The 23,682-nt window shown below is 34.9% G+C and overlaps 1 protein-coding gene across 1 annotated transcript in view; it reads right to left on the bottom strand.

Moving 5' to 3' along the window:
* Positions 1–23,682, bottom strand: part of spen (spen family transcriptional repressor split ends) — a 570,588-nt gene that overhangs the window by 36,941 nt on the left and 509,965 nt on the right. The window contains exon 17 of the mRNA XM_090393943.1: positions 3,574–3,774. Within this exon, the coding sequence (XP_090250069.1) occupies positions 3,574–3,774 (201 nt within the window). The remainder of the gene's footprint in view (positions 1–3,573; positions 3,775–23,682) is intronic.

Genomic DNA, 23,682 nt, shown 5'->3' with positions numbered 1-23,682 from the left:
TGTCACGTTTTCCACATAAAGAGTGGGAAAAGGAAGGATGAGTAGTTAAGTCTATTGCAGTGAATATTCGAGTAGGCATATAGAAGAAGGTGTTGCTTCTTGTGTTTAGGGGGGAAGGATTATTGTTGCCGATCATATCCTCAATAACTTTCTGCTGTTTGTTCAACCACTACCCTACAGTGTTGTGTGAATTTAAATCTCCTATTAAGAGAAAAGCATTGGTAACTGCAATATGCCACCATAAAGATCATTTTGAGAGATATCTGCTGCAAGAGGGATGTAGATGCAACACTATTAATAGTGTTCTGAGTGAGAGTCAGACAACAACTGTTTCTATGTTCATATTGAGTGAAAATTGCTGGACAGGGATATGGTTGCTCACAAGTCTGGAGAATCCTGCATGGGCAGGTCACCACTGTCCTGTTCTTACGAATGATGGTGGTATTTTGTGATGTCAGATCATCTTTCTGCTTTAGACATGTTTCCTGCAAGCAGAAGAATACCGGTTTTGTCCTTTTGCAAGAGGGCCTTGATGTCATCGATATTTTGAGGAATCCACAACAATTCCATTGTAAGAATATTTTCATTACTTCTGTCTACTGGCATCATCTGGCTTCCTGTATTGAGTAGTTTTGCTTTCATTAGTCTTGGATTTTTTTCTTTTAAGAGCATTGAGGAGAACCAATAACCATCATTTTCTCTTCACCAGGAAAAATGCCCAAGCCATCAACATATTGTATTCCGTGCCATTACATTACATGAATGTGATGTCATTACATCACCTTCTCAGGAGGCTCTTTTGTCACCTGAGAAGTGTAATGTCCTGCTTTTATTTTTTTGTATTTCCTTCTCATCCTTCTACTTTTTGCAAACTCTGGGGTATGCCGGGTGGTCTCCCTCACAGGCCAGAACATCTTAGTGTTTTACTCTTAACAGTCTTTAATCTCATGATCTTCACTGCCACAGCAGGCACAGATGATAGAGCCATGACAGGCAGTGTGAAAATGACCATATTCCTGACATTTAAAGTACTGAAGGTTTTTTTTTGGTATACTGAGTCTTACTACACACTTGAGATATCCTGCTTTGACAAATGTTGATGATTTTATTTTGTTCAACATAAAGATAACTTCTGTTGGGATTCTTCTTATGTCTGTCACTTCTTGGTCCTTGAGTTCAGAACATATATATTTCTTTATCACTAACATCAAGAGGTATTACTTGGATATATTATGCCTCTAGAAAAGCTCAGATGTTGTGCGTTTCTGATTGTGCTACTGTAGCTGCTTCAATAAGGATACCTCCTGAATTGTAGTTTTTTTTTTTTTTTTAAACAGATTTTGTAGATCTTGCAACCTTTCCAAATCCTTCTGGAGATCAATCCAATTGGACATTCACCTGTTGAATGTAATTAAGAACAGTGGTGTATTTATTGCAGTTTTGATGTTTTATGTTTCTTACTTTGGTTCTCTGTTGATGATAATATGGTTTCTGAACTTGATTGGAGCTTATTTAGGATCCCTGATAAACAAGAGAATGAAGGAGTGTTCATTCTCAGGAAGAGAGTTTAGTTTGGCTCCCCACCAACCATGGATGCACACTAACTGGCAAGCAATGACTGCATTCAGAAGTGGAAAGCAAGGGCTACCCCAGATGCTATGCAAGCACCAGAGCAAGCCTTAGGCCCTGTTCTCAGACCATGGAGAAGAATACTGCTACAAACCTGATCCTTGCAGGCAAGCCAACTAGCTGATTGATCCTGGCTTTGGGTCTCCTCTTGCTAAAGAAGAACCAAAGTAGTGAGAGCCTACCATGATCCCACTTTCTGGATGTCCACAGGTTACAATGCAAGCAAACATAGCACCAAGGCACTGCATACCAGTGCCAGTGGTCAGGAAGATAATAATAAAGACTCATGAGAAATAGAGTGAAGAATATGGGAAGGAAAGCATAAAAAAGAATGAGAACAAAAAGAGAGCCAGTACCTTCACTGGGAAGTCCCTCCCACCACAAACAGGTGGAGCACATGGAGGATAATCAGAATAATGTTTTTCGATGTTTAAGACTTGAAAAATTAACAGTGTGAATTTAAAAGTTTTAAGTGTTTGAAACAAATAAATTTAAATAATCTGACGAGACTATCTGAATGGCAGGTTGTTTGATTAGCAAGCTATTTCAGCTGTTTATTGGCATGCATTGGTAAGAAACTTCTTTATCAGAAATATATAGACTTAAATAAAATAAAAGATTTAAAAAAAATTAAAAATGAATAGATATAATAAAAGAAAATTAAGAGCCAGAAACAAGGAACATAAAATAACTGCAACAATTATCATTGTCTGGTACCAGTCACCGAAGCACAAATTCACCAGAATCCTATCAAGTTTAGAATTGTTGACCATTTGAAGGTCTGATCTTATATACTGAAGTGCCATTGAATTAGGGATAGCCACCTAGTAATATGTTGGAATCCCTCTGGCCATGATAACGGCTGCCACATGATGAGGCAAGGACTCCAGAAGCTTGTGAAAATGTTTCACAGGTATGACAACCCATGCATCATCCAGCACTGTCCACAATTCGCTCAAGTTCAGAGGTGATGGGATTTAATTCAGGGCTTCTAGATGGCCACTTCATTATTTCAAAGTCAACAGAATGCTCCTGGAAACAAACAGTAGCCTGCCTGGACCTGTGACATGAACCTGGACCTGTCTTGCTGGTAGATGCCATCTTCATTGGGATGCATGATGGATATAAATGAGCGTAAATGGTCGACCATGAGTTCCACATACCAGGATGCAATGATACACATACCAAAGGTCCCAAAGACATAGAACTGAAGACACTCCAGGCCATCACTGAGCCACCACCAGCTTGTACAGTTCAGACCTGACATGCAGGATCAATGGCTTCATATTCTCACTCTCTTATTGGCACTATGAAGTTTAAATTGCGATTCATCATCATCACTCAAGGCTACACATGACCAATTTTCAATCATCCAGTTTCGATGTTCTCCAGTCTAGGCAAGGTGTTCAAAGCTCAGTGTCGTGAACATTGCATGATCCTTGCACTGACTTTAAAGCTATAATCCTCATTTAGATGAGAGGTGATATGAGATAATGTCTGGCCACTATCGGTCCATACGATATGAGAGGACAAAGCCCACAATCATCAAAGGCTGGTTGCCTTTTGCAGTTTGTCCAGATGGTTTTTTTTTTTTTTTGTCAGGATTTTCATATTTCTGGAACACTTGAAACTGTCGTACGAGAAAATCCAAGTTCATCGACAATTTCGGAGATCGAGTGACCCATCCATTGGGCACCTGTCGATTTGCACTCTGTCAAATGCATCTAAATCCTGTGCCTTTCCCATTACACTTCTCATGACAAATGCTTGGGCCAACACTGACAGCTAAGTATAACCACAGTTTCGGCCATGCATGCATGCAAATGCAGGAGTTGCAGTACAGAATGTGCATAGCATTTCCTATCCCTAATTCAATGGCGCTTCAGTGTATACCATTTATTGTGTGTAAAATATTTTCCATGTGTAAAATATTTTCCAGCTCACCTGCATCTTCCTGGCAACACCTTCTAACTGCGTCTGCTCTAACCTCATTCTTTGTGCTATCCTAACAGGAGGAGTACCGCCTTCTGTCATTGGAGGCAGAGATGCCCGGGCAATACGAGGATTACCAGAAACAAAATGCATCTGCACAGCTGCCTGATCATTTTTTAAGGCAAGTAATCCTTGCCACATCACAGGATACCTCTGTAATATAGAAAGTATTTTAATACACATAACACACACACACACATACACACACACACACACACACACACACACACACACACACACACACACACACACACACACACACACACACACACAGTTTACTTAACTGTGCCAAACCAAAGGTTAATCAGTACTCAATGGATTAAAAAGCAATAATCAAGAGATAACATAAATAAATAATAATAAAGAGTGATTCACATGATATATACAAGCAAATTTATCAAGACATTGAAATGTGTTGGCTGTTCACACATTGGTGGGGGCATCAGTCCTCAGTAAATAAGTGTGTAAGATGTTTGTGATATATGCAGAGTGTAAGATGATTATTACCTGTGCAGAGCCTAGCCAGAACAGCTTCCTCTCTTCCATTTTTTCCCTAAACCTAGTGCCAAAGCTTAATCTCACACAATTTATTTGTCATGATAACTGCCAATGGGTTATTAGTTTTGATCTTATAAACCAGGTTTGAACAAACATTTTCTGAAAAAGGCCAGATAGAAATTAGACTTCGTGGGCCAAAAGGTACAATTGAGGACATCGTGTACTTATAACAAAGAAAAGAAAATGTATTCAACACTTCAAAAGAATATTATTATGTATTGCACTAGTGTCATTGCATAATAATCCACACTCCAATGTTCATTACAACTACATTAGAGTGAACTTTTCTCTTCTTCACTTGTTTATACTTAATGGGTACCAAATGATAATTACAAAATGATCAGGCCTCTCCACCTAAAATTACAAGTTATAGAATTTGAACCATAAACAAATATGTGCCAATTTCACTAGTGTAAAATTGTGATATCTGTGACTCAGAAAATGTGACAATTAAATGCTGCCAGGTTAACGCAGTGAGTGTGAGAAGCATTGAGAGTGCAACATATGATCACTGCTACAAATTACATTTGGTGCAAAAGATCCATACATAATATGCAAACAAATGGACATAGCTGTGTCACATTTACTCTACAGGTATTAAAACAGAAATTTCATGATTCTGTCACAAAAATTCTTTAAAAATCATCCTTTGCTTACAAACAATAATAATAATAATAATAGACAGCAGTCTGGATTAGACCACTGGGTTGGTTTGGTTGATTTATGGTTCATTGGTGCAAGGATATACTGTGCTACAATACAAGATATTAATAAATATCTTGTATCATACAAGATATTTATTGTAGATTACAAGGTATTAATAAACAGTCATAAAAGAGATAAATTACTAAATATTATGTTACGTACAAAATAAAAGTTAAACAATGCAGTATCTACACACAAATAGAATTTATAATCAAACATGATTGTATAAATTAATTCTTTCCAAAAAGCTAAAAGCTTCATTTATTTGAGTGATAATATTTACATGAGTGGATATGGCTTGGCCATATAAGAAAAAATTTCATTCCTCTCATGGTAAAGTGCTGGCACTCTACCAGAATATGACAAATGGTAAGATGCTTAATCAGTACTCAATGGATCATCAGCCCTCAGTAAATAATGTGTAAGATGACTGTCACTTATGCAAAGTCTATGATGAACAATTTCCTCTCTTCTGTTTCTATGTTGACTAGACTACCAATGCTTAATCTCATGTGATTTGCTGGTCATTGCTTCCTACCATGAAAACTGCCATTGGATAATTAACTTTGATCTTATCAATTGTTTAAAGTCTGTACATGGAATTATCAAACAATACATAGAAACACTATGAGCTGAATGTGCAATCTCATTTTCTTTAATTCCAATGTGGTTGGGAATCCAGCACAACAGATCAAATTAAGGATCTTCATTTCGGACAACAGTGGTAAAACCTCACAAAGCACTGATGTGGATTATACCAGGAGACAAGATGGCCTGTTAAAAACTCAATGAGTCTGTATAAATTACACACTTTTGGTAATGGTTTTCTTTTATACAAGGGTGGTCTGAAAAGTTCTCGGCCTCAACCATAAATGGCAACACTATCGGCAAGATTTTTTTTTTCTTTCTAAGTTGGTACATCTGTCACATGCATCCATGTGAAATTGCAAGTCATTCTATCAAGCAGTTTGTTTTATACAGCTGTTTGAAGCAAAAGTGTTGTCTGTATCCCTTGAAATGGATAAAATTGAGTATCATGCGGTTATAAAATTCTTTGAAAAAGAAGGTTTAATGGCAAAAGAAATTCATTCGAAGTTCAGGTTTATGGGCACTCTTCTCGTTCATTTTCGACAATTAAGAAATGTGCTGCTAAGTTTAAACGTGGCCGTACCAGCTTTGAAGACGATCCACATGAAGGATGTCCAAAAACTGTAACAACAGCAGAAATCATTGATCAGTGCATGATATGGTATTGGATGACCAGCAAGTCAGAGTGCATGAAATTGCTGAGACTATAGGCATTTCAAAAGAGCATGTAGGATATATTTTGCATGAGGAATTGCAAATGAAAAAGCTTTGTGCAAGATGGGTGCCACACTTGCTCACAGCAGATCAAAAACACACTCGCATGAATATATCTGAACAGTGCTTGGAGCATTTTAACAAGAATAAAACTGGTTTTGTGTGTCGATTTATTACTATGGATGACACTTGGTTCACCATTACACACTAGAATCCAAACAGCAGTCAAAACAGTGGACAGAAGCTGGTTGTTCAGCACCAAAGAAGACAAAGTCAGTTCCATCAGCAGGAAAGGTCATGGCATCAGTGTTTTGGGATGCTAAAGTTTATGCATTTTGTTTATTAATTATCTTGAAAAGGGTAAAACAACAACAACATGGGAATATCATTCCGATCTTTTAACCAGACTAGATGAAAAAATTAGAGAGAAAAAACCCAGTTCGCAGAAGAAAAAAATAATCTTTCATCAGGACAATGCACCTGTTCACAATGGTGTTTTGGCAATGGGAAAATTAAGAGATCTGCACTATGAATTGTTGGAACATCCACCCTATTCCCCACATTTGGCTCCCCCTGACTTCTAATCTCTTCCCAAAACTAAAACTCTTCCTTGCCGGTCAGTGTTTTTCTTCGAATCAAGAGGTGATTGCAGCTGTAGAGGGATATTTTGCAGATCTTACTGAGAACCACTACAGGGTTGGGATAATGACACTGGAGCATTGCTGGAATAAATGTATTAGTCTTAAGGGAGATTATGTTGAAAAAGAAAAATAATTTTGAAATTATAAATTCGTTTTTTTCATTGCTAGGCCGAGAAGTCTTCAGACCACCCTCTTATGAACAAGCGCAAGCTGAATTGTATGCAACACTGATGTATGATTACTGCATGATATCTGGTTGGAGGTAATAGAAGCACAGCCAACCAAGGTTTCAGATCTTGAACCATCAGGCTGTTCTGTGTTCATTAAACAATTGCAGGTAGACAGATGGAGTATGAGACTTCTGTAGCAAATGAACTGAGAAGTTGCAGGAGGGAGTGCAAATCTGTCATGTAAAAATGGTATTATGTTTGGTGGAGGTAATGTCATCAAACATTCATGCCAATAGTGTGCAGAATCTTTATCCCATGAATGCCAAAGGAATGAATGTTGTTCTGATGTGATACTGAGCTTCCCAAAGCACAAAAAAGATACCAGTACACACAGAATGTTCTGGAAGAGACTTTATTTTTAGGACATAGTTAGGAGACAATGGTTTTCATCTAAGTAATAGAGCAGGTTCATTACCTTCAACACAAAGACTTTGAATGAGTGATGCACTGGATAGGGTCAAACCACCCGAGTGTGCTTTCTCTTCGAGAACTGCAAGCTTAGGACCCATACTGAAGCTTTGATCATACAACTGCACAATTAAGGTAGAGCAAGGAGCATTGATCAGCACTCCATGCTGTACAGGATAGAGTGCGAAGGATATTTAATGCTTTTTTGCACTTGTCCATAAGTTGATGAATGTGTGTAAGGAATGTAAACTTGCCAAAGATGAGTCCCAAAAACTTAGCCTCTTGTGCCACTGGAATAATAATTTACCCCATTTTTAAATCAGGATTTCGACAAAAGATACATTTTTGGCAGAACTGTACACAGTTTTATTCTGTTCAAACCCTGAACCCATCATCAAGAACCCATGAAGAAACATGATCAAATGCTTGTAGAATTTGTCTTTCAATTACTCTCATTTTGCAGGAGTAAGAGTAAATTGTAAGGTCAGCGACATGAAGAGCACTGCCTACTGCATGAGGAAGCTACTCAGTGATTGAATTAATTTAGATAGCAATGAGGGTCACACTTAAGAGAGAGCCTTGTGGAACACCCTCTTCTTGATATGGCCAAGGTAACATGCTTACCACTCTGACTTGGAAGACTCAGCTGGACAGAGTTTTTAATAAAATCAGGAAGGTGTATTCTCAGACCGATAATAAAGCGGTCTTTCAATAGGCCATATTTCCAGGTTATGGCATAAGCTTTTTCCATGTCAAAGAACACTGAAATAAGATGTTCTCATTTTAAATAAGCAAGTCTGATGTATGTTTCTAAATCGACCAAATGATCAAAATTTGATTCTACAAAAACCACACTGTGTTTTTGAAGAAGTCTGTTTCTTTGGAACTACCAGAGAAGCCTTGCATTCACAGTTTTTTTCGTATTACAAAGACCGCTGGACAATGCAATAGGCAATGTTGCTGAGACTCTAGCAAAAATTTTTCAAGCAATCTGTCTGCAATAGCTGTAGGATCAGAAACAACACATGTATTATGGTCGAAAGTAGGCAAGCAGTGTGTTCTCTATCTACCTATCATTTTCTGGACTTTATCCCATATAATTTTCGAATTTCTTGTCAGATTAATAGATGATGTAAATTGGATCCAAGATTGATTTTGACTCTGATGTCTAACATAACATGCTTTGATTTGAGCAAGTTTGAAAGCAATGAGATTTGAAGCTCTAGGGTACCTACAAAATATACTCCATATTCTGTTCTGATCTGATCACGTTAGCTGCTTGGCACTTAGGGCTCCACCAATGGTCTGAATACAGTGGAAATCAAGATGATGTTTTCAGAAATGCAGTTGTTGCTGCTTGTACAATCTTACATACTTCACTGCTTGATTGATAGGTGTTTGATTGAATGCTTCAGCATTAAATTTTGCAAGATGATAAAAAGTATTCTAGTCAGTGAGGTCAATTTTTCACATGGGCATCCATGTAGGAAAATGTGGTTCCTATGAAGACATAGTGCAAACAGCAGGAAAATTATTGCTTCTGTAGAAATTCTCTTCAACATCCCACATGAGCAGTATACAAATAGAAAGGGAGCAGATAGCATGGTCTACTGCGGAATATAAGTGAGTATGCTCGTATCTTGTATCCTTGCAGATATCGAATGTATTATTGGGAAGGGAGAGGCTATGACTTCAAATGGATAAGGTTGAGACAGTGAGTGAATGCTCAAGGAGCATTCACTCAATGATATGATTTTATCCATTTGTGGTACCACCCACAAAGAGTGCTGTGTCCATTAAAGTCACTCAGGAGAAGTAAGGAGTGAGGGAGTTGCAACATAAGATTATCAAGTTTGATTCCATTTATGATTATGGAATGTTTCATTTCAGATTTCAGAATATGGTACATTCTGAAAAAAAAAAAAAAAAAAATCCCATGGATGAGAAAATCAACACTTCTTCCAGAGCAGTATTAAACTGGACATCAGTGAAAGGAGTACAAGTGCCCACTATGATAGCTATACTACCATGAGCAAGATCATCTCAAGTTCTGATGTTATGAACAACAGTGAAATTACTTATGGCAGAGTCCTCACTGGGGTTTAAATATGTTTCTTGTAGACAGAAACAGAATGGCTTATGTTTCTGCAGCAGAATCTTGATATTCTGGCAATACCCATGATAGTTCTATTGTAAATATTTTCTTATTGTTGGTTTTGTAGACTTGTCTGATTTCTGAAAGGTTGATGGCTTACTTTTGTCAGGTTTATATTTTTCTAATGATTTTGGGAAGCATGGATATTCAGTGTCCATCTCATCTTCAGGAATGAACAACTCGTATATAGAAGCTAATAAAGTTACTTCAGGCACAAATTTTGTTTGCTTACACTTCGATAAAGGATTAAACAAATATAATTTCTTGGCATCTTTAATTTATAGTATAACCAAGTGGAAAAACTTCCAACATCTATCTCTAATCCAGAGTACTTTAGTAATAAGGTGAGACACATTTTGGCTACTCGTATATGGAAATATGACCTGTATTACTTCAATTTTGGCATTAATTCTGGTCTGGGTGAGACCTCAATAAAGGTTGAAACCAGTCTAGGTAGTGGTCCTTCCCATAATTCATAGCATTATGCATGTCCATAAGGATATGTGGTTTGCATTATTGGTTATTAACACAAGTGATGTGAAGTCATTAGCCTCTACATATGGTTTACATACACTTGGATAAAGTATGGTTAATGGTTACAACCTTAATCAAATCCAGCAGATAACTGACTCCTGTGTTTCAACACCCCAGGATTCTTCAACAGACCCCAGGGCTCCAATCCCTTATATTTCTGGCATCTTGGAACCAATTGGTAAAATTATGAAGCAGTATCATCTCATTCCCACATATTTCCGAGCAACAAAATTTCTCACCTGTTGCCATCTACAAAAGACAAACTGGCACATCTATCATTAGATGGCATTTACCAGATACCATATGAATGTAATCTAACATACTTTGGGCAAACAGACTGTTCTGTAGAAAAAGAATTAATAAACATCAATATTATATCGAATATATGAAACCTTAAAAGTCTTGTCTGGCACAACATAGTACTGACACTAAACACAATATCCAGTGGGATAAAGCTTGTCTTCTCCACAGATGCAGGTTTAAATATGAATGACTTTTCAAAGAAAGTTGCAAAGCCCTTTTACATGGGACAAATCTGAATTGGAACGATTCTCTCTCTGTCCCAAATGTTTGGGAGATTCTTATTTATGTAACCATCAAAAATAGTTTAATAATATTTTAATAATATTATTTATTAATACCAATTTCTAGCATGCAGCAACAGTTTTTAATTGATAAACCACCGACTGCTGTATGTACTTTGTAACCCAGTTCCTTTGATTGCTTGTTTCTACACACTGATGATGTACTGTTAGTTTCAGTATGAAATATCTGTACTTTCATTTTATTAAAGTTAATTACTGTGGTTATCATGTAATTTATTATTTATAATCATGCACAGGTATCTTTAAAGATTGATGAAAGCCAAGTTAACATGGTTATTATGGACAAACAATACTTTCGTATTTTTAAATTTTGTAAAACTATGAGAAATGCCATTCAATGAAGATATAACAAACTTAATACTTTGCATCAGCCAATTTTTCATCTGTATTTTTTAAAAGGTGTAACAAACACAAGACTAATGGATTTTTTTTTTTTATTAAAGGGTGCTTAAGAGTCAAAGCTGTATAACTGAGAGGAGACTTCCACATAGTCTTTAAAGGAATGCACAGAACTGATCAGGGCTTCTGACCTAATGTCCAAACCTCACCTTTTTGTGGTGTACCCTGTTAGGTATACTGAACAAATGAGGATATACTGGCAATTTGGGATTTAGCCAACCAAACTGTATTCTTATTGACTTAAACCAAAATATAAAGTATTTAACAGGTACAGTTAAACAAGGTCTCCATTATAATATCTTTGTTGTCGTAAATTGCCATTTTATCATATGGAGTAGTGTTAGGTACTGGTGGTTTTGCCGAAGCAAGAATAACCATACTGTTGAATCTGATAGCATTGGCTGTGGCCTCTGGAAGATGATAAAGACTTTTTTCTATCCCACATATGAAATCCATTTTTGGAATGTAATTTGGGGTGATAGAAAAGTTGAAACCCTTTTTAAAGATTTCAGATTCATGATTAGAATGCCTGCAATCAGATAAGTTGAAAATGACTTTGTTGTTTGGGAGACTCTGTTGTGACTGGTATTTCTTCTTATAAAGTACCTCAAATTTTTTAATTTGCATGATTTTACTCTTCCTGAAAGTTTTTTCATAACTACTCTGTAATAAGCAAATTATGTTATTCCAAGTCATGTAGTCCAAACTGTTAGATATATCATCAAACTACTCTTGGCACTTCACGTCGATAATGTTAAGTTCATACCTGTTGTGTTGTATCCTTTCTCTGATAAGTGCTAATGAAGTCTTGTAGTAAATTCTTTTGGTCGTTGCAGATTTGATATGTCCTTTAATAACTAAGAAATTTGGGATGATAGAAAAATCTCTGCATCTCTTCAGAAATGTAAAGTGATTTAGTAACTTAGCTTTTTTGCATTTGTCCTTTTCAAAGCACCGTACTTTATGTTTCATCTGTGAAGTTAAATTGTTCATATTTGGTCTAATGTATTAAAATTGAAAACTTTATTAATAAGAGACCATACGATTTAATGAATAAAATACAAATTGCCAACCAGTTTCACTAGCTACTGTCTAGCATTATCAAGGCTGTACTGGTGTAAATACAAATGCACCAAATTACATGAATACAGAAGCATTAGTACCTATTAGGCCGTTACATTTAATAATTCTCGTTTGGAAGTGTGCATGTGTTAGTCAGAATCCGGTACATGACCACGTGTTGTGTGATTTTTCGCGAATTGTAGTTCTGTTAAGCTGAGAGAATTGATTCCCAGTATGTGTCCACAGCAGTGATTCCATATATTAGTTCAGTATCCACAAAATTAGCTAGAATGTTAAAAGCTCATAACATCAGAGTGGTTTTTAAACCAACTACTACAATCAGACAGGTCTTAAGATCACCTAAAGATGAAGTCCCATTCTTCAAACATCTTGGAGTATATGTAATTCCATGCACATGTGGCCTATTGTACATTGGACAGACCTCTCAAAGTCTTGAAATAAGACAGAAAGAACATGTGGGAGACGTAAATCACAACAGAATAATCACATCAGCTTCAGCTCCCCATTTTTTCGACATCCAATCACATTATAGACTGGAAAAACAGTTCTATGCCTTACATCGAGGATGACTACAGACACAGAACTTTTAAAGAATCAGCAGTGGTGCTACGCACAGGCAGCAATTTAAATAGAAATCAGGGTACTATTCTTAAAGACATATGGAATAATCTCATCAATTCTCTCAGCTTAACAGAACTACAATTCGCGAAAAACCACACCACACGTGGTCATGTACCGGATTCTGACTAACGCATGCACACTTCCAAACGAGAATTATCAAATGTAACGACCTAATAGGTACTAATGCTTCTGTATTCATGTAACTTGGTGCATTTGTATTTACACCAGTAAGCCTTGATAATGCTAGACAGTAGCTAGTGAAACTGGTTGCAATTTGTATTTTATTCATTAAATCTCTTAATATATTCATTAATTCATTAATCTCTTATTAATAAAGTTTTCAGTTTTAATACATTAGACCAAATATGAACAATTTAACTTCACTGATGAAACATAAAGTATGGTGCTTTGAAAAGGATAAATGCAAAAAAGCTAAATTACTAAATCACCTTACATCTCTGAAGAGATGCAGAGATTTTTCTATCATCCCGAATTTCTTAGTTATTAAAGGACATATAAAATCTGCAGTGGCCAAAAGAATTTACTACAAGACTTCGCTAGCACTTATCAAAGAAAGGATACAACATAACAGGAATGAACTTAACATTATTGACGTGAAGTGCCAAGAGCAGTTTGATGATATATCTAACAGTTTGAACTACATGACTTGAAATAACATAGACCGCTTATTACAGAGTAGTTATGAAAAAACTTTCAGGAAGAGTAAAATCATGCAAATTAAAAAATTTGAGGTACTTTATAAGAAGAAATACCAGTCACAACAGAGTCTCCCAAACAGCAAAGTCATTTTCAGCTTATCTGATTACAGGCTTTCTAATCATGAATCTGAAATCCTTAAAAAGGGTTTCAACTTTTCTAGCACCCCAAATTACATTCCAAAATTGGATTTCATATGTGGGATAGAAAAAAGTCATTATCATCTTCCAGAGGCCACAACCAATGCTATCAGATTCAACAGTACGATTATTCTTGCTTCAGCAAAACCACCAGTACCTAACACTACTCCATATGATAAAAAGGCAATTCACAATTTACGGAACAACAAAGATATTATAATCACAAAAACGGATAAAGGCAATTCAAGGTCCCCATAATTTTTGTCAGGAGAACAGGACGAACAGCTAAAAGTCAGCTTTTGGAACAAATCCTGAAACAAACCCCAACTCAACATCACCAAAGTTCAAGATCGGTACTATCAACATAAGAAGCCTGAATGGCAAAGAAATGGTGAGCTAGCTGAGGAATTGGATAAGTACCAGATCGACATAATAGAGGTGAATGAAACAAAAAAGACAATCTAGTGAGATTTTTCTGATAATAAATACAAAATGTTATATTCAGGCAATGACAATCAGGAAAAAGAAGGTGTAGCTAGAGTATTGAACACTAAATATGAGGTTAATTTTCTTGAATGGCAGGCAATATCAAGTAGAGTGATGTGGGCAAATATCAAAATGGGGTACGGGACAATGAGACTAATTTGTGCCTATGATCCTACAGAAGGTTCTAATAAGGTAGAAGTGGAGGAATTTTTTGAGACTTTAGAGAAAGCAACTGACACAATGAAAAAGGAAAAGTTGGTCCTTGTTGGGAATCTAAATAGCAGAGTAGGAAATGATAGTCAGACACAAAAATATTATGGGAAAATTTGGAGAAAAGAGCAAAGCTATTAATAATGGCAAATACCTGTTGGATTTCTGCTCAGGACATGGGCTGATTATTACTAACACCATGTTTCAACATAAAAATGTCCACAAATTCACATGGAGAGAAGAGGCAAGGAATAAGAAAAGTCTCTGACTATGTTAATGTTGATAGTGATGTTTTCTCACTGCTGCAGGACACCAGAGTGTACAGAGAATTTGAAATTGGAAGTGATCACCATTTAGTCTTGAGCAGTATAAAATTGAATTTCATATTGAAAAGAAGAACATGTAAGAAAGTTTTAGAGTGAATAAAAGTTGAGCAGCTCTCAGATGTGAACTGTAGACTAAAATACACAAACATCATCTAGAAAAAATGAAAGAGTTTGAGAACAGGAACCAAACCTTGGAGATTCAGTTGCAAATCCTGAAGAAAACATTGATTGATCCAGCCAGAGAGACATGTGCTGAAGTTCTCTGCAAGGATAGAAAAATTAGAACTCCATAGTGGACACAGGAAGTTAAAGAGCCAGTGAATGAAAGGAAGAAAGCCTATCAAAAGTTCCTGTCAAAAAAAGTCACATTTGGCTCTTAGAGAATACAGAGACAAATGGAATAAAACTAAACACTGTGTACAACTAGCTAAACAAAAGTCATGGGAAGACTTGGGTTAGAACATAGAAAATAAATATCAACAAAGAGGCAAAATATTCTAGAGGCTGAAAAAGCTCAAAAATGGAGGAAAGAGTGCATGAATGAACTCTTGATGTATAGAGAAATTACTTCAAAAAATTGCTGAATGAAATAATCAGTGACAGCACAGTAGTAAAAAACACTCAACAGGAATACATATCCATATCTGAAGTAGAAAGAGCCGTCAAAAGCCTGAAATGTGGAAAGGTAGCTGGACTAGATGATACTCGACCATAAATGCTGAAGTATGGAGGTATAAAAGTCTTACAGTGGCTGCACTGCATAGTTCAGAAGGCCTGGACAGAGGAACAAATTCCAGATGATTGTAGTATAGCTCTCATAGTACCTATATAAAAAGAGAAAAAACCTGCATGTGAGAATTACAGAGGTATTTCCCTACTGTGTATTCCTGATAAGATTTATGCAAGTATACTTGAGAAATGGTTGAGTAGAATTGTGGAAGGGAAGCTTGGTGAAGAACAAGCTAGATTCAGGCCAAACAGAGGCTATCAGGATCAGATTTTCACTTTATGACAAATAGTTGAGAAATCATGGGAATATAACAAAAGATCTGTATTTAAGTTTTGTAGATCTGGTAAAGGCGTATGACAAGGTGCCAATTGAAAAGCTATTCCAAATGCTACAGTCGTATGGTGTCAGTGGGACATTATATTAAGTAATACTTAGTTTGAGTTGTAAGTCAACAGTTAGAATTGAAGAGAATAAATACAGGAATATGGTTTATGTTAAATCTGGTGTCACACAATGTACATTATGCCCTCTATTATTTATTATCTATATGGATCGCATTATGAAGGAAAGTGGTATTAATACTGATATCAAAATTGGATATATTAATCTCAGCTCTTTAATTTATGCAGATAATGTTATCCAGTACAAGTGTGCAAGATTCCCTGATTAAATTGAATAACTGTTGTAAGAGATTTGGCATGAAAGTCCTCAATAACAAGACAAAGACTGAAAATATCACTGCATTGTGAATGGAGAAGCTATAGAAGTAAAACATTTCAGCTAATTTTTAGTGAAGATGGTAAATTAAATATGGAAATAGACAACAGAATCAACGAAGCTGGTATTGTAGGAAGTCAACTGAATAAATTTATATTGAATAAGAGAGAAATTAATCAAAACACTAAATTAGCTGTATGTAAGATAGTGATCGAACCAAGTTTAACTTATGGATCTGAGAGCTGAGTTAGAAATAAAACACTTGACCAAAGACTAGAGACCACAGATATGAGACTCCTGAGAAAGATTAGAGGAGTGAACAAATGTCATTAGTGGCAATAGCTTATTAAAAACGATGACACGAGGAAAGAACTTAACATTGTTAGCATAGCTAATCTCAGGTGGTATGGTCACTTAAACAGAATGGAAGAGGAAAGATTAGCAAAACAAGTGTTCTTTTCCAGGTTGGAAGGAAAAAACCCAGAGGAAGACCAAGATACAGGTGGATTGATGCAGTAAAAAGTGCCTTAGAAGACAGAAATATAAGATCTGATAATGTTGGAGTCTTGACAGGTAATAGATTGATTCGGAATGAAATTGTAGATAGGAAATTAGTATTGATGTAAGTTTTTCATGTCGTACTATCATATCCTGTACACCCCTTGAAGGTACATATTAGGAATTTGATGATGATGTATTTTTAAATTGTGTAATGTCATTTAATAAAGTGAGATAAATAATATAATTAATACTTTGTACGCCAATCTATCCTAATCTTTTGACAGTACTGGTGAGTAACTAATGAAAAATGTCAAGTATGTTTTCTGTCCATCCATTATTATATAGTATACTCTCAATTCCATGGGAAATGAATTTCAATGCATAGGATGAGACCACCAGACTGCTTAGCTAAGGTGCGGAGTGGTTTCAAAGAGGTTCCATGCTTGATCAAAGCAATGTTTTAGGACTACCTTAATCCTAAAGTACACCCACATAGGTATATAATCTTTTGTGGATGGAAATAACATAAATGCTTCTCAAAGTTAAAAATATTCATCTACCTTTTCTGGAACTAATTTATCAGCATGGTCCATTTCCAAGTTATATCAGAATCAGTTGGTATGCAAGTCAATATCAGGAATGTCACATAAGTTTAGATTAATAACACTGGTCAATATGATTATTCAGAATTATGTTCTGAATAATAAATTAATAAATGTTAATAAATAACTTCAATGGTTTAATAACAACACAGGGAAAAAAAAATTTAAATATTTTAATCCAGTAATTTTTCTGTCTTGTTAACTTTTTCAAAGATGAACAAATTGAATAAGAACACAAAATATCAAGCAAGCATTCAAATATTTTGACTATGTACTATGGGTGTCAGAAATAACATAGAATAAAATTTATTTTTGAAATTTAAAACAACTATTGTCCTGCTTTTATATATGATAGTAATCATATATATGATTATTCTGGAAATTCTCACAGGAAACCACATACATGCTAACAGATATCTGAACATTAATTCACACCATCATCCTACTCAAATGTATGGTATAAAAAATACAGTAACAGAAGAGCCAGAACTATTTGTCCAAATGACAATATAAGAAAAGAATCAGAATATATTTTTAATAATTTCATCAATAAACCCTTCTTCACCTAACACAAAATTAATAACAATTGTATCCATCCAAAACTGTAGTAATTCCCTTATATCAAAGGAGCATCTGACAACATTAAAATAATTATAAACTGACCTTCCTTACCTATCCTAAAAAAAGATGTAGTTCACCATTATACAGGGTAAACTGCCAGTGTAAACTCCAAAATTATGGACAGATCTGCACAAAAAAGCACTAAAATTACATGGTTATAAATTAATACAGATAAAGCGGATTAGCAAATCTTGTGTTCAACATCCTACATGCACGTGGAGAAAAACTCATATTCTAAAAAAAATTGCTTCAAAAGTGACAGAATTTGCTTCTGTGAATCTGCCTATATTTTACTGAACATTACTAACCAACAAAGTGGATGTAAAAAATTCCAAACATCTTGTTGATTGAATTATAAATTTAAAACCAGCCGCATTTGACTGCATTTAGAGGATGTGTTCAAAATATTTACATGCTTGCTTGATATTCTGTGTTCTTATTCAATTTATTTTGTTTATCTTATTTCTTTGAAAATGTCTGAGTTACCGTTAGGCAAAATTATCATCATCAGCAGCAAATGGTATTTTTTGTATTGTCGATTTAGATTCAGCATTCCAAACACATTGAAAATTAATTTCAGTTACAAATCTTGACCAGTGTAATATCTCAAATTGATTCACATTACTGAAAATAACTGACGAGGAGCAAAGCTGCTTGTGACCAGAACAAGAGAGAGAGCTTGATGCTTGTGAGTGTAAGATGGAAAGGTTACATGACAATTTCATTTTTTTTAAAATTTTTTTTTTAATATTAAACACAGAGCTGGATCCAAGTACCAAACAAAGCAAGCATGCTGGGGGCAGCACATTTACAGGAGCAGCATTCCATCAATATACAAAAAAGTTTTTTTTTTTTTTTTTTGAAATCTTTGATACTGTAATTTTACAGTTGTGATTTTATTAGAGTAAAAAAAAAAATGACATCAGTAGGAATAGTTTTTATTTCATGAAATACAAACTTTCTATATTCATCTTTGTAATTTTGAAGTAAAGAAATTGAGAAGTCATCAAAAAGACAGCAAACATATTTTTGCTTTGGGTGGTAACTAATCTACAGTTGATTCTGGTTAAAAGCAAAAAGACTTCCAAATAACACACAAATATGAGATGGAGAACAATACTCGCTGCCTAACAGGGCATCAGATTTCATGTCTTTTTTTATTCAAATGCTATTCTCAGGAAGCCAAAGCTGGCTTCAAGAGTTGTCATTCTTCCAAAGCTAAGAGGTTCTTTGCAAAGAGTTTCTTATCCACTCAAAACTCCTAGAGCAGTGGTGATGAACCTTTATATGTGCGCGTGCCAAAAGTTTACAAATTGAGTTGCTGTCGTGCCGGTACGTGCCAAAAATTTACAAATCAAGTTGCTGACATACTGGGCAGTTTTTAGTAGGGGAAAAATTAATAGAAAATTAATTTATTTATAATATTATATATTTTATAAATAATTATAATTTTATAAATAATATTTTATTTTATTTATAATATTTATATATAAATTTATAATATTATTCAGTGTAAAACTGATTATTGTATTATTAAATTGATTTCAATGATGTTGTTTTGAAAAAAGAAAAAAAAAAGAAAACGGCAGTGAGAAAAATATTTATTATAGTGAGCAGGGGAAGCAGCTGAAGGATGTCAACTTGTCGGCGAAATGCTTACTGTATATACTCGAATATAGCATGCCCTTGCGTATAACTCGCACCGCTGATTTTACTTTATGAAAAAAGACATCAGAAAGTCTTGCGTATTACCTCGCACACGAAAAATGTTTAAACATGTTCATGTCGAGGCCTACTACGAGAAATCCCTCTGTGGGCGATGATCAAGGAAAGTGTTTTGTTCACTTCCAGTCACTGGAACTTAAACATAAATGACAGCAAGGCGATAGTAACTCACTCCCTGCGGTAACAACATGCCCTCCCCAACAGCCATTATACTGCAGATGCAAGAAAAACAAGTATAGTTTTATTGTATTCCTAAATAAGGTACAGAGGCTTTTGCAGTCTGTGTAATACATTTCTCAACAAATAGTGTGATTCATTAGTTAGAGCAGTTTTTATTCCAGCTGTCTCTAATTGCACTATTATTGTCCCCCCTCCCACAGAAACTATGCTGTATAGACTTGAGCAAAATCATAAGTTGCACTTAAACACAGCATCTACCTAAAATCTATTGTCCAATTCTTCAATTACATGAAATTGAAGTTTATTGCATTTGAAATTCTCAGTGTCATTATGACAGATCACAAAGGCTAACTTCAAATAAAATTCTACCATGAATTGAAACATGCCATATAATTACAATGACCATACGCCCTTTATTTCACTGCTCTGTCCTTTAGTTTTTTTTTCCCCCCTAAAATGGCCATTTTGTCCTTTATTTTGTGAAATGAAATAGTAAATTGAATATTGATGCCAACATATTTAAAGATGCAATTCATAAATTTTACCAAACCTGCATTGATTATTTAAATAACTGGGACAGCTGTTTCATGGAAATGGAAGTAGAGTATTTGAATGGGGGCTACTATGAGAAATCCCTCTGCGGGCGATGATCGAGGAAAGCGTTTTGTTCACTTCCAGTCACTGGAACTTAAACATAAATGACGGTGGGCTATTTGATGATGTTTCATGCATTAAAAGTTATGTCACCAGTGAAAAGATCGAAGAATGGTGACAAAATGATGAGTCCTGCCGACGTAGATGGGTTGAAATTTTTAAATATTTCGCAGATAAACATGTATCTTTTAAAAACATTTTAAAAATTGTTGAATTTTGCTTATGTCTGCCTGGATCTAATGCCTCCACTGAACGAGTATTTTCATTAGTGAACAATATGTGGACCAGTGAAAAAACCCAATTAAAAATCGAAACATTGAAAGCATGCATTTATGCCAAATGGAACTTTGACATGAATTGTACACAGTTTTATGAATTTTTAAAACACGAACCTGATTTATTAAAAAAAGTTCATTCTTGTGAAAAGTATCAAAATTAATTTTTTTTAAGTAATAATATGATTGTTTAAAATGCTATCTATATATGCTTATATTTTACAATAAACGTTATAAAGCTTTTTAGTTTTAGTGAAACAAATAAATGCAACCTGTTTTTTTTTTTTTTTATTTAGTATGAAACAATTTCTGATTTGTCATTTATTTTCTCATTTTTTAAAAAAATATGGTCACCACAGATATAATGCGTGTGAGTGAGTTCGCCTGCCAGCTCAAAAGCAAACAAGCAGGAATAAAATTTAACCAAGGGTTGAAACTTTGTGTGAGTTGAGCCCGCAGGTAATGAGAAGTTCCGTCGGAACGATAAACGACACCCGGTCATGGATGAGTTAAAACTAAGAAATATATAGCAAATGTTGTTATGTGTGGTATGTTTCACACGAACCTTAAAAAATTAACACTGAAATGACAGTTTCAGATGTTATGAAATTCGGTTGAAGAGAATAGCATTTCAACTCAACATTTGTCGGTTGCCTTTGTCTTTGGGTCGTGGTCGCATGACCTTTGTTAATACCGCACCAATCATATACACGTCTTCATAGCTGCTCTCTCTCATACAACAAAATTTAACTTGTACGTATTGTAATAATTAAAAAAAAAAAAGTCGAATTTATACACGTATAAAAGGATATCGCCTGTAAATCATTGACGTGGCACCTCTGGCACGCGTGCCTAGGTTCACCATCTATGTCCTAGAGCATTAGTACCTTGATTAAGCTAAGGATTTTATTCAAGTTTTATTAATTTTATTTATTTTTTTGTATTATTTATTTATTTACTTATTTTTTACATAGTCAAGAAACTCTACTCGAGAGACCAAACATGGAACTCTTTCAAGCCACTCCAATAAACAGAATAGCAGTCTCAACCTAGATAATGAAATTCTCCAAACATCCATGCCCTATCTTGTGACTGAAACATATAGCCATGTGGTAGAGTAAATGTGCTTAGCACTGGGCTGGCAAACTTACAAAAGGCACTCTTCAAACATTCCAAAGACTATTTTGCTGTTTGCAATGCATCAACATCAATACTTCTGGATTCCCTTTCTATCATTTCAAAGAGAAGGGAATTCAATTTGCAAAAACTAAAATATTTACACCATAGTCCTAATTTTGCAATCATCACACACATACTTTGTTTGAACATAAAGTCTTAATTTGCTTACAAGAATAGATTAAGACTGTTCAAATGAGCAAAGATATTCGCAACAAATGTTAATTTACAGTTTCAGGTTATGCACACAGTCTCAGAGGTTGAAGGTCTCAACACAGAGGAAAAAAATCATTTGCAGCTCATATACAGATGAATGAGAACTTTTTCTTTTGTGTGAGAACAGAAGTTCTCACACAAAAAAGAGCTAAGATATATGTAGTCACTATGTTACAAAGCTGAGTAAAATGCTGGCCTTTTTAAAGTTTTTTTTTTTTTTAACTTTTTTAAAAATGGTACAAAATGTACTATAGGTTTACAAAGAACCTTTCATGGGTGGGAGCAATATAAAAAAAAAAAAATTCAATTATCTCTGATAAAATTATGAATAACTGAAAATAACTTCTTGATTAAGTGTTTTGGCAAAAGTTGGCAAAACAAAATATCATGATTGACTTCCATTGAATGTATATGATCTGACAAATAACAAAAGATTAATGAAAATTGGTGATATGGTGGAATCATCAGTTCACAGTGTAAAGTAGTAACTCTGTCATATTTGTAAAAACAAGTACTACCTATTAATACTCTGTATATTTTTGATCTTATCTGCAATTCTCTGATAAACAGTGTTAATTGGCATGGAGATAAATCACTTTGAACAATAATTAAGTCTTGGCAACTCATTGCCAGACTCTGAAGAAAACACTTACTGATTCAGCCAGAGCAGCATGCAGCTTAGTTGTCTGCAAGGATTCACAGAAAAACCAGAACTCCATGGTGAACTCTGGAAGTTAAAGAGGTGGTCATGGAAAAAAAAAAGAAAAGAAAAAAAGTGCGTCGAATGGCCAATCCCTAGCAAGTAAGTCAGCATGTGGTCTGAGAGAATGAAGAAAAGATTTCCCAAGAATATAGAAGGTAAATATCAGGAGGGTAGCAAAATGTTTTGAAGGTTATTGAAAAGTTTAGAAATAAACAAAAGAATACAGTTTTTAAAAGGAATTGTAGAATAAAGTAAACATGAAAACTGAAGATAAATATATCTTATATGTTTGCAGTAATTACTTTGAAAGACTGTTAAAGAAAACAATAAGAGAAGGACAAAAAATGGTGAAATTTCAGAGGAATGGATCAGGAATACATATTAATACCTGAGGTAGAAAAAAAGCCAACAAAAACCTGAAATTGTGAATGACAGCTAGAGTAGATGATATTCAACTAGAAATGTTCAAATATGGAGGTATAAAACTTTACAGTAGCTGCATTATATAATTCAGAGGCATGGTCAGAAGGGTGAATTTCAGTTAACTGAAGTAAGAGCTTTCATAGTACCTATCATAAAAAGGGGAAATATGACTGAATATGGGAAGTAGAGGAATTTCCCTAATAAGTGTTCCAGGTAACATGCTTTATGAGCATACTTGGGAAAAAGATAAGAAGAAGTGTGAAATAGAAACCTGGAGAAGAACAAGGTGAGTTGAGGCCAAATAGTTGCTGGAACAGATTTGCACTTAGCAGACAGTTGAAAATTTTGGGAATTTAACAAGGATCTGTATATACGTTTTGTAGATCACACTTATCTTGTCAAGAGAATTTTATTTTTT

Source organism: Typopeltis vanoorti, chromosome 6, assembly GCF_054136105.1.
Source record: "Typopeltis vanoorti isolate ZY-2024b chromosome 6, IOZ_Tvanoo_1.0, whole genome shotgun sequence".
Classification (NCBI taxonomy): domain Eukaryota; kingdom Metazoa; phylum Arthropoda; class Arachnida; order Uropygi; family Thelyphonidae; genus Typopeltis; species Typopeltis vanoorti.
This window is presented reverse-complemented; position numbering and strand designations above follow the sequence as displayed.